The sequence below is a fragment of the Python bivittatus genome, unplaced genomic scaffold (genome assembly GCF_059951505.1).
Source record: "Python bivittatus isolate LINGU-HERP-01145 unplaced genomic scaffold, Pbiv_v1 ctg000610_np1212, whole genome shotgun sequence".
In the NCBI taxonomy this organism is placed as follows: domain Eukaryota; kingdom Metazoa; phylum Chordata; class Lepidosauria; order Squamata; family Pythonidae; genus Python; species Python bivittatus.
The window spans coordinates 3083677-3100176 of record NW_028277088.1 but is presented as its reverse complement, the minus strand read 5'-3'; the positions used below and the strand labels follow the sequence as shown (position 1 = coordinate 3100176).

The window sequence follows — 16500 nt, the reverse complement described above, 5'->3', positions numbered from 1 at the left end:
AGTGAAAGCAAACCAGACCAGGGAAGAAAACCTAGCGCTAGATGTATGGAAGACTTCTGGCATGGGCATGAAGGGCATTATTTTAGTACACAATTTTATATTCTATATATATTTTATAGAGATATAGATATGTTTCACATAATGTATAACTATACCTGTAAGAGTGCACTCTATTCTAAAGGGTTAACTTACTTTATAAAGAGCACACTATTCTCCTACCCCATCTCCCTTAAAAGCAATTAACCAGAGGCCTGTAGCCATAAATTAATTCCGTACCAGGCTGGTGTTAGGAGAAAGAGGTTTGGGATTCCAAAGGAGAGATAAGAAGAAAAAAAAGTTAAACTTAGATTCAACTTTCAGGGACCACCTCAACCCCTCCTTAGACCATCCCCAAAACCCCATGTATGGATATAGGGGAATGTATCACCTGCATACATTAATGGATGTCTATAAAACTCTGATGTTTGCTTTGTGAGGGGTGATTCCTTCAACATTCCTTTCTAATGGGTGTTGATTGGAGTCACCCAGCTGTGTCTTGATCAATACACATCTGTTATCTTAAAGAAGCCTCGTCTCAAGTCTTATTTGGCTTTACTGAAACTTGGGAAATAAAAGGTGCCATACAGGCAGATGTGCCAGTAAGCCACACTCTCACAGGGGGACGCCTCTTGGGTGTGTAATGAAAAATTGGTGAGCTCTGGGAGATTCCCAGTCCGGAATGACGAAAGAAAGATTAATTTATCTTTGTAACAAAGACTATAAAAACTAAGTCTGCATTTCTGTGGGCGTGGCAAAACCCTGGCATATTTGCTGCCTATGCTTTGGGTTGCTGACCACCCAGCTTCCTTTTACCTGACCGAATAAAAAGCTATTTCTTTCTAAGAGGCTCCTCCTGAATTCTTGGCATTGGAAGAGCACGGAAAACTGGTGAGGTAGGTTCTTCCAAAAAGGAGAGCGTGCTTGGCCACACCCCGAACCGAAGGAAAGGTCCAAGAAATCTCCTAGGAAGTCAGACCTGTGGATTCCGGTGTCCTGGACCCCCCCCCCAAATGATCCCTTAAACGGCCAGCGTTGGCTGGTGGGAGGCGAGGGTTGATCCCACCACCTTTAAATTCTCTGAGGCCAGCGACTGCTGGGAGGTGGCACAGGGAGGGAGGGAGGGAGGGAGGGGCTGTTGAGACTGGGAATCCAGGGTCAAAAAGGAAAAGGTACCACAGGGAAAGGTTAAAAAAAAAAACAGCTATACCAGAAAAGCTACCAAGAATTGGCCCACCAAGAAATTAAGGAGTGCATGTTCTTCTGTTTTCTTTTTCCTGGTGCAGGAAAACATTTGGCCAGAAGTGAAGGTAGGAGTAAAAGTCTGAAGGCTCAAATGCTACTGTAATGGCTAACATCTTTGCAACATGCCCCAGTATTTTGTAGTCTGAGAAGAGGGAGGGAGGTACATTTTTTTTTTTGCCCTATTGCCTAATTGCTGTGCTGCACCCAAGAGTGCGTTGCATTTCAGCTTTTATCAGCAATCTCATTCTCTGCTTTGCAGCAAAAATCCAGCATTGGCCCTAAAGGGGGTCTTCATGTGTTTTACTTTTAAACTAAATGGGCTATGAGGAGAGGTTTACTAGGTTTCATCTTTGTCCCTCAATATGGATATTATGAACAAAAGGGAAACAATGTTTAGGACAATATTTGGTAGAGCTTCCATGAACTGGTATGGTCTATCTGAAAAAAAAATTTTTAACAACTTTTGGCTCTGGAAGTAATCAAGGCACTCTATAAATCCCTATGTCAATGTAGTTTCCTTCTTTCCATCTTTCCAAGTTCTCCTTCTAGGAAATTATTAAGAATGAGAAGGTATTACAGTCCTTAGCAGTTGAAGTATATAATGATGTCTTCATTTAAGCAGAAATGTGATAAACAGTCCACGTTTTGTCTCAGGGCTGCTTGCATTCACCCATCCCTTTCACAGTATGAAGGCCTGCTATCTGGGTATGCATTTCTACAATTATGCTAACCTCTCATGAGTTGTCTTCCCTATGGTAGTAAGAATCAGCCTAGCAGCTTCATCCTACACTGCATGATCAGGTAATTAATCCTAACAAGGCTCAAGGATCCCTATAGAGGTGATCAACTGGATCTGGGACTCAGCCACTCTCTGCACTGTGAGGCAAAGCCAGTCTTTTGGAGATCTCTTGGGATATTGGCACTGGGTTTTCACAGGTAAGGCCTCCCAAAGCAGCAATTCCACGTCCTGTCTGGCCACAAATCATTGAAGGGGTGGAGACCACTATTGGATAAAGCCATCCTGAAGCTCAGTCAATGATTTGTTGACCTCCACCTAGTCTATGCCCAATATCAAAACCTCCCCCAGGAGAGAAGGTTTGCACGCTCCATGTGTGGAAGTTAGAATCTGATGCTTTCCTGCCGGTGGCTGCAACTGAGGAAGCTGCAGGAGCAGACTCGAGAGTGCCCAGTGACATCAATGTAAATAAAAAAATAACTGCCTTGGCACTACTGGGCATAGATGCACGGGGGAGGATGTAATAGACCCTGGCTACCAAGGAATGCTTCTCCACCTAGACTTAGAGAGACCTGAAACGAACCTCACAGCAGGAGAGAGAGAGAGTGGTGCAACTGATCCTGCGCAAAATCACCTTCCCTCTGTGACAAAAGGGAAAGCCCCGTACAGAGTATATCGCCAGAGACAGGCTGGTAGTCAGCGTCCACTGGATGCTCCGACTCTAAGCTCCTACTAGTGCTGGTCGCACGCAGTGATGGATGATCAACAGCAAGTGGGATGTTCTCTTGCTGGATAAAGTCAATATTAGAGTCCATATTATGGTGCACTTGCAGGAGTGTTTCTAGAGCTTGCCTAGGGTGCCTCTCGGGCGGCAACAGTTTTAAATCACCCCCTAAGGGCCAGTTCCCAGAATAGTTATTTAGGTGTTGTATTACATTGACCGGTTGGTTAGCCTTTTCTGTTTTACAACCCTGTCCTGAGACTTCTTTTGGGGGGGTTTTTTGCTGGAAATTTTATACTCTCGGGGCTAGGCCTTAACAGCATTTCTACAGAGGTGCAGGTAGCGGGGAATAAGGAGCCTAGGGTCTCCGTTGCCTCCATGGCCGATAGGAGCATTGCTTTAACTATTTCCAGTTTATTCAAAATCAATTGCTGTTCCTCAGAGATGAGGGTGGCAAACAATTGGATCATCTCTTCCTCATCTTTCATTAAATTATCCAGCACCTGAGCTTTTGAGGTTGATTCTTCCCTTTGGGTGTCATGTTCTGGCCTTGGTGGAGGAGGAGCTTTTCCCTCTGTAAGTGACTCCATCATCGGTGACTCCGAGGCTTCTGCTTGCCTCCCTCTCATACCTGGTTCTCCTCCTGGTGTTTAACAGAGGCTGAACACAGTTATCATGGAACACACGTACCAGGAAGATACGATACTGCCACGGCTGCTTCTTGAGCTTCAAGAGCATTGCTGGTCAAGTGGGTTGCACGAAGGTTAGAGAGCCAGCCTGTTCTTTGCCTCGTCTTCGCCAGAGTTTCTCTGCTCCATCTGGAGCTGCCTAGACTGCATGTCAAGGATAAACTTCAAGGTATTCGTGTTGTTATCCAATTCCTTAACCGGTTTGGAGATAAGGTTTTCCAGTAAACTTTTTAGTTCGTCTATTTTTTTGTTAGCATCTAGGAGGTGGTCAAATATTGCGATTACTGTTTGTGGTGTTAGGAGGCAGTTCTTAGCAGCCAAATCAAAATCACCTTTAAAGTTTGTTCTAGTATGGACAATATCCTCCCCTCTGTCACTTTTGACTGCGTTTTTGGAATTAGAGCACTCTTACACATCCCAATCTAATGAAGAGTAGAGGTTGTTATCAGGGGATACAGGAGTCGAAGGTGAAGGAAAATAGGACTTACGTTTAGCACCCTTAGGGTGTAATAAATCACTTATCTTTAGCTGCCTGGTGGTCATCTCTGCCTTGCCTTGCTTGCGATGTTTTCTTAGATGAGTGTCTTGTGAGTACCACGTTTTGATTTTTTTTTTCTTCTCAAGGTCCTTTTCATTTCTAATTTATGTTTCCGCATCCTTGTTTATCATTAAAATTATGCTGATACCCCCGAGAAGTAGAATAAACTGTGAGAGAGCTGTTCACAGCAGCTGCTACTCTAACGCCATCTTGGACCGCCCTCTCCCTTATACAGAGTAAGAAAAGGGGAAAGAATTTGGGGCCACAAGAGCAAGAGTGGGTGAAGGGGGGGCACTGAGTTATTGAAAGCAGGCAAAGTATTCTGTCCTGGGGGGGGGGAAACATGCCTCACATCTCCAAACAGAAGAAGACTCCCCTATAAGAGTGATTAACGATTGTCTTTGTTCAGTAGACTTCAGTAGGAACTCACGAGTATGGCAGTCACCTCAGGAGGAGTTTTCCAAGCTCTTGAGTTGGGGCGTGAATCTGTTTAAATTATGGATGCCTGCGCTGACTGAAAGTGCTTGCCTCTTCCTCTCGCTGACCACTGCATATACTGACATTTCAACTACTAGACTGGCATCGCTGAAAAGCAGTATAACCATTGGGTCTACACATCTATGCCTCATCACTGGCAAGGAAGATTCCCTGTCTACACAAAGCCACTGGATGACTCTTGTGACTATTTTGACTTTGCGAGAGAGTGGGCATGCAATCAGCACTCTCTAATTCTCATCTAAAACTCTAAATGTACTTTTTATTGTTGATATGCCATATGCCTACAGTACATACAATGGGCAAGCAAAACCCCTCAAGTGAAACTCAGGGCATCCTGCGGGAAGACTGGGCATGTAGATTGTAAGAGATAGCTTGCAGGGGTGGATTGCCCTGTATTCAACCACCTAAGCCATTTTCTCTCTCCATCCTGAAGGCATGGGATCTTTCTATCACAGTTTGAGCTGAACAGTGCAAGTTAAGGACCAATTCTAAGCCTCTCCTGAATTGAATTGAATTGAATTGAATTGAATTGCTTGTCAGAACTATGTCAAATATTTCTCATATGCAACTTGAGGGGGTTGGGGATGGGATTTCAGCACAAGAAACTGTTCAGGCTCCCCTGTCTACATTTTGGGCTCTCTTGCATTGAAGTCCTCTCCCTTAAGGATGTGGTCCTCCAGAATAGGATAGCCCTAGATATGATCTTGAATAATCAGGGTGGTGTTTGCATGTATATTAATCAGTCATGTTGCATGTTCCATGACCAGACAAAAGGACTTCTGGTTGACCATAAACAGATTGCTCACATTGTGGCAGAAATATGAAAAGATAGAGAAGAGTATGCTGAAGATTGGAATAATTCTAGGGGGGACTGGTCTTGGTTAACCTCCTGGCTACCTAATTTTTCATGGCTGCGCTATCTTTTTATTGGCTTAGTAGTTGTAATTGTTTGTGGTTTATTAATCTGCACATGTCTGTACTGCTTCCCCATCTTTATTTCTACATGTAGCACCTGTACATGACCAAGTTCTCTGCAGAAAAACAAGTACCTTGTCTTGGTACAGAAAACCTTTCCTTATAAGATGGCTGGTGTGGGTCTTCCGGGCTGTGTGGCCGTGTTCTGGAGGTTTTGTTTCCTAACGTTTCGCCAGCACCTGTGACCGGCATCTTCAGAGTGCAGGAGCATAGACAGGAGCAGTTCTCTCTGTGCCCAAACAAAACCTCCAGAACACGGCCACACAGCCCGGAAGACCCACACCAGCCATCGTATGCCAGCCGTGAAAGCCTTCGACAATACACTTTCCTTATAAGGTTTAAATTCTTGGTTTAAAATATTAAGAATTTAAAAAGGGGGGACTGAAACCTTATGAAAAAGGGCTCTTAGTTTCCATCATATTCACTTCCTTACATTTGAAAACCAAAGGGATAGCACAGACACAGACATCCATGAATGTTCACACATTTCTCTCATTCAGACATCCTGTCTCCATAAGGGTCAAGGCCATAAAGACAAAGGGGGGTGCCCTGAACTCTGACTAGTATCCAATAGGTCATCAGGAAGATAAATTTCCCCCAATAATAAGGAGGATCCAAAACTTATGCCAATTTCAACCAATCATTTGTTAATTGCTGTATCTCTTTGTAAGGAACATGTATAAAATTGTCTTCTTTGGGCCTGGGAGGGGTCTCCTCTGCCTTAAGGGGAGACCCCAGCTGACTCTATTGGCTTACTTTCAATAAAACTTTAAAATCTCAGCTGGTACTTTCGTGTCTGATCTTCTGCCGGACTGAATCCTAATTGGGGAGAGTCAGAAACTCTCAAATTTTGCTAACAGTTGCTGAACGGTGAAGACTATAGAAGTTCTTCATCTTACATGCTGTATCTTTTAACCCAGGGATAAATGATGTTGTGTTGACCAAGGCTGGCAACTCTCTCCCAACCAATTGGAGAGCCAAAGGATGCCTTCCAAGGACTGACTCCTGCCATTGAAAATTGGCTATTTTGTCACCACATGTCTACGGAGCAATCTGAGGAGCCTATAGACGGGATGCTGCAGAGCCTCGTGCAGCCCACACTGCCCAGCCCTGTTTTAACCCCTGTCTTGCCCTCACCCACCCCCTAGCTCCATAAATTCTTTTCAGGAAGACAAATGTTTGCATCTCCAATCAGTTCCAATCAGTTCCCGATCAGAGCTATGCCCTACGTGACAAGGAGATTTTTAAAAGTCTCTGTGTGCCAGGGAAGGGAATATTTTGGTGAAGACTTTACAAGAACATGTGTAAATGGGCCTCTAGAAAGAAAGAAAGTGAGTCCAAGGATGAGGGCATGAGTGTGCATAATTAATTCAGATCTTGGAAAAAGCTTAGGGGCTGCATCCCCAGAGGGCTGTCCAATGTCTGCATCTTCAGATTCAGAGGCTGGAGAGTGTTCCCCCACCCACCCTGTATGGCAGCAGATTAGCCAGCAACTCCCTGTATTGCTTAGTTATGTTCTCACTTGCCAGAGGAGAATGTTTAATTCTCTCCTAATATGGGTAGAGAATAAGATACGTAGATCTAGGTAGGCCTGAAACTTTGAGGCTGCAAAGGCTAAATAATCAAAGATTAATAACTGCCTTACAGTTAATCTGCCTCCACATGAACATCTGAAGCTAAAGAGCTTGACTTGACTTGACTTGACTTGACTTGACTTGACTTGACTTGACTTGACTTGACTTGACTTGACTTGACTTGACTTGACTGATTTTCAGCTTGCAACCCAGGAATTAACTGAAGTGAATACATTGGTGAACAAGGCACTGGGGGAAACTCAAGTATGGGCTGAGTCAGCTGGCTCAGAGCCTGAGTTCAGCAAATGTGAAGGGAAGAACAAGAAAGTCAAGCTTCATACTTGAAGCTTAGTAAGCACAACTCAGCAAATTAATTAAGCTGGTAATCAGGGTGATAAAGAACAAGCAGCTTGACTGGCTCTTTCGGGCAAATAACATTCTCAATGCCTACCTGTGACTTTGTCTGTCTGTCTGTTGTTGTTAGATTACTCAGAGCCTTGGAACGGAAAGAGATCATTCTTGGATCATCCTGAATTTGACATCTCTCTGGACTGTTTTGCAAAAGGAAGGTCTTATCCCTGTTTTCTTTGCAAAAAGCATTGTGTTTGATGCATACTTTTTGCTACTTCTGTTAAAGTCTTTTCTCAAGGACATCTGCCCACCTTACACACTCCCACAGGGAAGGCATGCATGAGGTCCATTCTTTTAAATCTTGTCTTTTTATGGGACCTAGGAAGCATGACTTTTCTGTGGTTGCCTCTTTCTGGAATGATCTTTCCCCAATATACGACAGGCCCCAACTCTGCTTGCCTTTAGGAAAGCTGTTAAGACCTGGCTTTTCCCCCAGATATTAGGGGCCAGTTGACTGGAGTCCCCTTTTGGTTGTTAATTACCCCATTTGGTTCATATCTATCTATCTATCTATCTATCTATCTATCTATCTATCTATCTATCTATCTATCTATCTCTATCTATCTCTATCCATCCATCCATCTATTAATTATAGCACTGTTTTTGTCATTATTTCTATTGTAAACCACTCAAAGTGACGTTGCTTGAATTGGGTAGCCTTATAAATCCGTGAAATAAATAACATAAAATAAAATAAGTATATAAAGATTTACAATTGAAATAAATACCTTGAGTTCATACTAGAAGCCATCTGTGTGCATTTCTGTGGATAACTGGTAGTGCAGGACAGCCAGACGTGTTGGGGTCAAAATTGCAACTGCAACCATTTTATTAAAGCTCTTCCCCTTTTTAATGTGCATCACACATGCCACGCACATAAAAAGAGGCAGAGTTTCAAGCCATGGCTGCCATCTTGATTTTTTGTCCTTTCCAGAGGACGCTTCTTGATTCGGCCATACCCCTCCTGGCAAATAGATTGGTAGCTTTCTCAGAGCCAGTCTGACCCTCAAGACTATCCCTCTTCTAAAATACTGGAGAAATGAGTTCATATTTTACAAATAACCTACTTTCTATGCTGTCTGTGTGAAGTGAAAAGGAAAGTGTACTCATCTACTCACCCTGGAGCTGGTTGAAGTATCTTTAAGATAAAATCCTTTGCTTCTTTGCTCAAATGATCCCAGTCAGAGCTATCCCACGAAATGATCCCATGCTGGACATTAAGCAGGGTTGCTCGGTCATTTTCCCCAGCAAATGGAGATTTGCACGTCAAGCTAATCATTTTAAAAGAGCACAAAAATGTGAAATGTTTGTATAGTCATGAACCAAGTATGCCTATACGGAAAGAAAAGGCAGCGGATGATCATTTGTTGGTGATAAGAAGTAGCCTATACATATTTTAATAAATAAATAAATAAAACCAGACACAAAGCCACTTTGATATGGAAGGGACAAACTCCATATGATTCCTTAATCGAACTTTCCAGAACAAATTGGTATCTCCTTGCTTATTTTTATTTGCTGTGATAATGTAGAATATGTCACTGTTACCTCCACTAAACCCAACCTGGGCTTAACCCAAGCTGATGTCCTTCAGTTAAGCAAAATATTGAATTAAAATGGGTTTGAATATATATTTTAATGTAGAAACTGGCCCATAAAAGGTGCTTAATTAATTCTAGGCAAATCTAGAGATGAATCCAAACTGACTTAGGATTAGGAAAAGAAGGTTCTTTTCATTAGGAAAAGAAGGTTCTATTCATTCTCTAAACCAGGGAGGGAAGAGGCAGGAAAGGGATCCAAGAAGACTCTGTGGTTGTGAAGGACCAAACCAGGGCGGGGGGTCCCCATCTGCAGAAGCCAAGCAATCTGCAGTGACTAAGCAAGTAAGAGGAATAATTTGTCTAAGGATGGCTCTTTTTCAGAAGGAGAAGGATGTAATACAGTGTAATACTCTTAAGGTCCCATATGCTTACCTTAAATAGCAAATAACTCCAACTGGCCTGTAGAAAATGAAACAAGTATCAGAAAGAGATTTCAATACCCAGTAAGGCCTTGATAGATCAACCCTCCCTAGTCTGGTACCCTGAAATGAAGTTTCTCAATCTTTGCAACTTTAAGATGTGTGGACTTCCACTCCCAGAATTCCCCAGCCAGCATCTTAAAGTTGCCAAGGTTAAGAAACACTACTCTGAAGGACGGGTTGGATTCTACCACTGTCAGAATAATTTTCCATGGTTTCTTCATTTCTCAGCCTGTTTGGTCCATAAGGCTCAAAATGCAGGCCCATGAACCAGTCAGTTACTGAGATAAGGTCCAAGAGAGAAAGGATTACACAAGGGGGAACCAACAAAGACAGACTAGGAGAGGTATTTTTCACATGGACCCATAAGGTTGGCCATGCCATTAGACCAGATTTTTATCTGAAGGATGCCTAGCAGATTCTGGATCAGCAGCAGCAGGAAAACACCTTTCAGGCGGTCTCCACCTACCTTCGATAAGGTTCACTAAAAGCAGTGAGGAAGGTTATAGCAAAACTAGAAGAAACAAGAAGGGATAGGATTATTTTACCAGATGTCAGATGCTGTTGACACTGGTGACCGGGAGAGAATTTCAGGTGAGACAAACTCAGGAGACCCATATGTGCTGTACTGAGGCTCAAACGGATTTATCTTTTGAGAGAAGCCAAAATCGCAGATCTTAATGTCATCCCTGTCATTGTGAACCATCAAAATGTTTGAGGGCTGTGGAAGTAGAAACAGAAGGGAACGTCGGTATGGAAAAGAACTGAGGCATAAAACCTGTCAATGAACAAGGGCACTCAAACTGGTTTCCTTGCTGAGATTCTGAGATATTTCATAGGGCCCCAATTCTGTTCAATCAGGATGTTCTCCTTGTTTTCCTTTGAACACTGCAGAGGCCGATGTGAGAGATTGTGGGAAAGGAACAGAGGAAGGAACAGATATAAATAGTCAAAAAATAGGAGGGGAATCTGTTAGCAGCTTCTCTCATAGATGGCAACTCAGCCTAGGTGGGGAGAAATCTGGGAAGAAGCATTTTGAATCCTTCCAACAGACTTTGCCTTAATGAACTTACTAGAAGCGAAAGTGGAAAATTTCTCTTCTAGTTTCTAGTTGTGATTATTCCCATAAGAGTAGCATGAAAGACTAGCATTAATGAAACAGAGCAAATCTGGTCGCCCATTTCCCAACTAACAAATATTATTAATCAGCAGAAGCTGAAGCTCACGAAAGCTTCTGTCTTTTAATAAAATACGTTAGTTGGAAAAGGGGTGACCACACTGCTCCTGATTTTCAGCCACAGAGTAACACAACTCTCCTCCTGCAATTAGCACTAACAAAGTCTTGCTCTAACTCAGCTGTGTGGGGCTTGTTGAACTGAATCCCAGGCAAATGTAGTGTGCAAAGTTGTCCACTCAGAACTTCTGACCATTTTGTCCCTCCCTCTCTCCCCAACTCTTCAAGGGTTAGGGATCACCATGGAGCTTCATCCTCATTCTCCAGTTCCCTCTTGGCCCCTAATTTTACAACAACTTTGTAAAAAGGTTAATTTGTTTTTCAGTGGGCTTCCTTCAACATTCAGTCAACAGGTGATCATCCCAAAATATTAATGGAAATCATCCTAATGGCATTAGCTCTCAGTCTTTGTGAAAATTTACCTTGATATCCAAATGTAGTATTTCACTGTTGTGAAGATAGAGAATCCCTTCTAGAAGTTGTTTGATATAGAATTTGACCTATATGAGGAGGAAAAAGTCAAATTCTTATCTTGATGTCATGTGGAAAAGCATAATTGAACATCCCCAGGGAAACTGATGGTATTCCCCCCCCCCCAACATTTTCTTGGGGTAAGTTCACAAGAGCACCTTTTCAGTAGGTTTGTCTATACTTTGCAGCCACCTGCCCTCAGAAATTCAATCTGCCCCCCAACTTGATTGACTTTCTGCAAGCTATTAAAAATGTAGTTACTTTGGATAGCATTTGGGAGAATGAGCTAACACCATCAGACTGACTCCGTGGTGTCCCTAGGAGGGGGTCAAAACTGTCAAGATGGCAGCTGTGGAAACCCCGCCCCTTTATACATGGATGTAATGTCAACCACGCTACTGCAATGTGGATGTTTTACTGTATTTCTCTTGATACATGAGAATCACTGAGAGCCTTCTTGATTGCAGCAGAGTACTAATCTAAGTAAATATTTCTGATTTCAAAATTATTATGCTGGCCTTCCTCAGCCTGATGCTGTCCATATATACATTCCTCAGCCAGCAAAGTCACTGGTGGCTGAGAATTATATTTGGAGCTGGTTGGTGATAATGGAAGTTGAGCCTACTACACTGGAAAAGAATTAAGCTGGGGAAGAATGCTTGACTGAATTCAACTATCGTTGTTTGTCTTAAAATCTTTGGTCTTCTCCATAAAATACATGAGAAAGGAATATCACCTCTGCTTCCGTCACCACGTTCTTTTTGTACAGGCGGTCCAGAAGTTCTTCGTTGGAACATCTAATACATTAAGAAATATCGACAAAGCCATAGAGAGGAGCAAACAAATAAATCTCTGATAATTTTTTTCCAAAGAATCCTCCAACAATTTACTCTCCCCATCTGGCCAAACCATTCAGGCTAAGAGAGAGGGGCTGGCCCAAGACTTTTGGTATCCCTATGGTTGCAAGATGGGACTTGAAGAAATATAGAAGTAAAGTGATTGCCACCATGAGATATTGGCATTTTGAGAGAGGAGTGCTGTTGCAATGCAATCCCGCTGCCACCTCTTCAGGGACCTCTGGACATCCTGCACACTGTCCCACACCTCCTCATATGCAAGCCCTACTCACAAGGAGTGCAAAGGAATTGAGAACTGATCTTGGGGAAGGTATGAAAGAACTATTAAGGAGTAACTTGCAGAAGACATTGCATCATCCTGAGAAACAGAGAGGTGTAAGAAAGTAAACAACCCTGCCTTGATGGTGTTTAAGATAAGATGGGACAGAAAGAAACTTGGAGAAGCTTTCAAGATTCTATTGATGGATCTTACAAACAGTAAAGAAGCATTCCTGAAGTCCCTGTGGTGCCTGTTTCTTGACCTGGCCTACCCCGACAAGGAAGGACACTGAGCATTAGTGTCTTAACTCCATCTCCTTTCATACCTTTCTTATTGCCCTTTTCAGGACATACCGGACTTGGGAGGAAAGGAAAAAAGGATACAGTTCCAAAATAAGGATTAAGGTTTTCCGTGTTTCAAACTGGTCCAGCAGCTGGGTGATTCTGTCATGGGAGAGCTGGACTAGAATATCTCTTTCTCGATAGGCCTGTTCCCTCAACCGGCTTCGCAGGGGGATGAATTTGGCTGCACAGGGCATACGGTTGCCTTTATGGATAACTCTCTTGAGAATGCTGAAGGAACCCCTGGGAACCGTTAAATATTCAGAGAATAAAAGGGTCAATTCAACTTCTGAGTTTGGGCAAAAAGGTTTGCTATTCAGTGGTTTCCCAGGTCTCACATCTTCCCACAAAATAACAGCGGATACCAAGAAAAAGTTCACTTTTACCTGCCTATTTCCTGTTTAACCTCATAGAAAGAATGAAGTTTCCTTCTTGGGCTTTGCTTCTTTGCCTCTTGGCTTTTCTTGTCTATAATAAAATAATAATAAAGCAAAGATTGTACCAACAGTAATAGGTGCCTTGGGTGCAATCCCAAAACATGTGGAGCACCACTTGAAGACCATCAGCGTTGACAAAATCACCATCAGTCAATAGCAAAAGGCAGCTTTACTTGGAACAGCTTCCATCCTGCGACGATACCTTAAGACCATCAACCAACCCCATCTGCCTATCCCAGGTCCTTGGGAAGGACTTGATAGGTGGACAAAAATGCCAAATCCAGTCTAAACATCTGCCTGACTGTTCTATAATCTATTATAGATTATATTATTATATATATAATATCTATAATAGAACAAATAAAATGTGGGCTTCCTTTGACACACCATATAATGTGCTTTCCACTTATTATGTGTGCCCACTTATTTTTCCCTTACATAACACCTCCTTTTTTACTTTGTGTTCTAAGCATGGAAACCCTTTAAATTGCAGAAGATGCAATGCAAGCTGTAGATCAATATTATTTGTAATTGTGTTTCCAGCTTTCAGCAGACACCCTGGCTCCCAAATTCCCATTCAATCCCAAGGCAGGATGTCAGAAGGGAATTCATCCCAGGGACATTTTTAGATTCAACAGTATGGGCAACCAACAAGGTCTCAGAGGGATGGAAAAAGTTGTCCCAGAAAGCAACACCAACCCTATCCTCCTCCAGGAAGTCTAATGATAATGAAATCTCAGAAACACACTAAGAGAAATTCAAAAGAAATTCTCAACTAACCTAAGAATAAACTGGAAAAACAGGAGGCTCTTGGGCAGAGGAAAAAGACTTGCAAAATTGCAAGAGAGATCTTGACACATTTATTATTAATCCATCCAGCCCAACATAATCTACTCGATCTGCAGCAATTTTCAAAGAACTGCCCAACCAGATTTCATTTCAATAGATGGGAAACTTCCTGACAATAAGATCTTTACAACGGTGAAACGACCTGCCTATGGAGACTGACTGTTCTCCATCTCTAGAGGTCTTTAAGAAGAGGCTGGACAGCCCCTCTCCTAATGGTTGATTTGGATTTCCTGCACATCACAGAGGTTAGACTAGATGACCCTTGTGATCCCTTCCAAATCTACAATTCTAGGATTCTATGATCTCAGGTGCAGGAAGTTCTGATTTTTTAACCAAAATACCAAGCTGGATCTGGGATTTTATTTTGAAGTGCATTTTTTTTTTTTCTTCCTAGCATTTTCATGCAGGTGCAGGGTCTGGTTTTTTTTCCAGGTCAACTGAATGTTGATCCCTTGGTTGTGGCAGGGATTAAATGACCAGCTTGTCACCTGAGCCTGATGTTGGGAGCTGAGAGTGACTGGTCCAAAGTCATCCAGCCGGCTTTCGTGCCTAAGGCAGGACTAGAAATCACAGTCTCTGGGTTTCTAGCCTGGAGCCTTCACCACTAGACCAAACTGGCTCATTTTTGCAGTGCATATACTTTCTCTTTTTTAAATATATGAAGGAGTAACTAATAATTGTCTGTTTCTTGTCTGCATCCTGTACCTCTGATGTCATGACAGATTCCCCAACACTCTAACCAACATTTGAATATTGATGGGTCTAGCCCAAACTGTTAATGCAGCTTCAGCGAGGAAGCATAATGTTACCATGGTCCAAGGACAGGAGGAATTAAGTATGTAGGAACATCTATGCGGGACAGTAAAAAAACCAAGATGGTGTCATTGTGTAATCAAAACCCGATTCCTTCTTTATGTGCTTCATAAAACAGCTTTGCCCCTACTATTTGCAAAAAGTTGCCCAGATAGGTTGTTAAATTTTTGTGAGATGCCAGGAGAGCACAGAAATAAGGACACCCACAGGGAAAGTCAAGATGGTGGCTATGACATCACATGCATTAAAAAAGGGATAAGGCCTCAACTGCAGTCGTGGTAGCCATCTTGACTTTTGGACCCTCCCCCCCAGATGCCCTGCTGCTACACTAACCAGAGAACCTTTGAGACAGGAATTCCATCAATAAGCAGGAAGGAAGGAATGAGAAGAAAGCCGCAAAGTCAACGTTACCTTCCTGTACCACAAGTTCTGCTTTGCATACAACTTCTCCTCCCATATTTTTAGCCATGCAAGTGTAGACGCCACCATCTTCTGCTTGAGTGTTGTACAGGATCAAAGAGTAGCTTGTGCCTTCATTGAACTGGTAGATTTTTTCACTGCTTAGCAACAAGGAAATACCCTGGAAGGAAGAGAGGATTTGGCACAGCCTTAACGTCCCACGGGTAGGCAAGTAAAATTAGACAGTTGCTAGTTCAGCCCTTTGCATGGAATCCATCCAAGTGCAGTCTTTTGGTGAAGCCCATCTAAGTTCTCTGTCTAGGAATATATCTCTGGGGAAAGTCTGCACCAAGACAGGAGTTATGATTTGAAGACCTACCATAGCCTTTGCAAGCCCCATTCAACATGGAAGACATTTCAGCTCGGGAGAAAAGAACCCATAGAAAACATGAGCTTGCAATTGTTGCCACAGGATTAGTATGGAGGTGTGAATTAATCCTAACCATATGCAAAGGAAAAGTATGTTTCAGGTCAGAAAGCGATGCTCAGAAGTATCACAGTTTACCTCTAACACCCCACAACACCATCCTCGTTCACAACAGAGGCCTAGATTCCTAGCAACCATTCTTCTTTGTGATTATTCTGGAATTCCAGGACCTTCTTGGATTCTAGATGAATTCTGCCACCAGCCACACATAACAATAGGCCAATCCTGAATTTCTTAAAGGTTTTTTTTCTTTCAGCGAAGTTTTTAAACCCTATTTTAACTTCTAAGTTTATATCACCCAACAGCCATAAAAGGGGTTTCCAGTATAATGGAAGAGTATAATGATAATACAGTATTTAAAATTTAAACATAAACATAACTATATAACTAACTATATAACTATAACTATATATATATATTCTGACTATTTGGGGGTGTGCGCGCTGTTTTTACTGTTTTTGTGTGTCATCCAGAGTTGTGGTTACAATATGGGTGGCTATATAAGTTTCTTTACTTTTAAAGTAAGTAAGTAAGTAAGTAAGCAAGTAAATAAATAAATAAATAAATAAATAAGTGCGTGTGTGTGTGATTTTAAAAATCTAGTCGGAAAACTTTCTAAAGGAAAATAAAGACGTTTCTGTTGTTTTAAGAAAATAATTTATTTCAAAGGGCAATTTTCAGGCTTCACTCCCAGAAGATGTAGTGCTTGATAAAAGAAAGACTCAGAATTTAATGAGGAATTTAACAGAGGAAGATTTATTACTGATAATTGCTCCACTGTCGAAACAATCTAAATTCCTAGGATTACTTCTTTTCTCCATACCCAGAGAGCATATTTTTTCTGCCCACAGATTTATAAAGGGGACTTGAGGGGTTTCTCTTTTATTGGCTCCTGTTTGGGAGTGTCTTT

General features: G+C 42.2%; 1 protein-coding gene across 1 annotated transcript in view; it reads right to left on the bottom strand.

Moving 5' to 3' along the window:
* OBSCN (obscurin, cytoskeletal calmodulin and titin-interacting RhoGEF) overlaps positions 1–16500 on the bottom strand; it is a 220370-nt gene that overhangs the window by 29608 nt on the left and 174262 nt on the right. The window contains exons 92-99 of the mRNA XM_088150514.1: positions 15116–15284; positions 12992–13073; positions 12648–12848; positions 11885–11945; positions 11100–11177; positions 9992–10164; positions 9397–9423; positions 8542–8694 (exon numbers count right to left, since the gene is read on the bottom strand). Of these exons, the coding sequence (XP_088006640.1) occupies positions 8542–8694; positions 9397–9423; positions 9992–10164; positions 11100–11177; positions 11885–11945; positions 12648–12848; positions 12992–13073; positions 15116–15284 (944 nt within the window). The remainder of the gene's footprint in view (positions 1–8541; positions 8695–9396; positions 9424–9991; positions 10165–11099; positions 11178–11884; positions 11946–12647; positions 12849–12991; positions 13074–15115; positions 15285–16500) is intronic.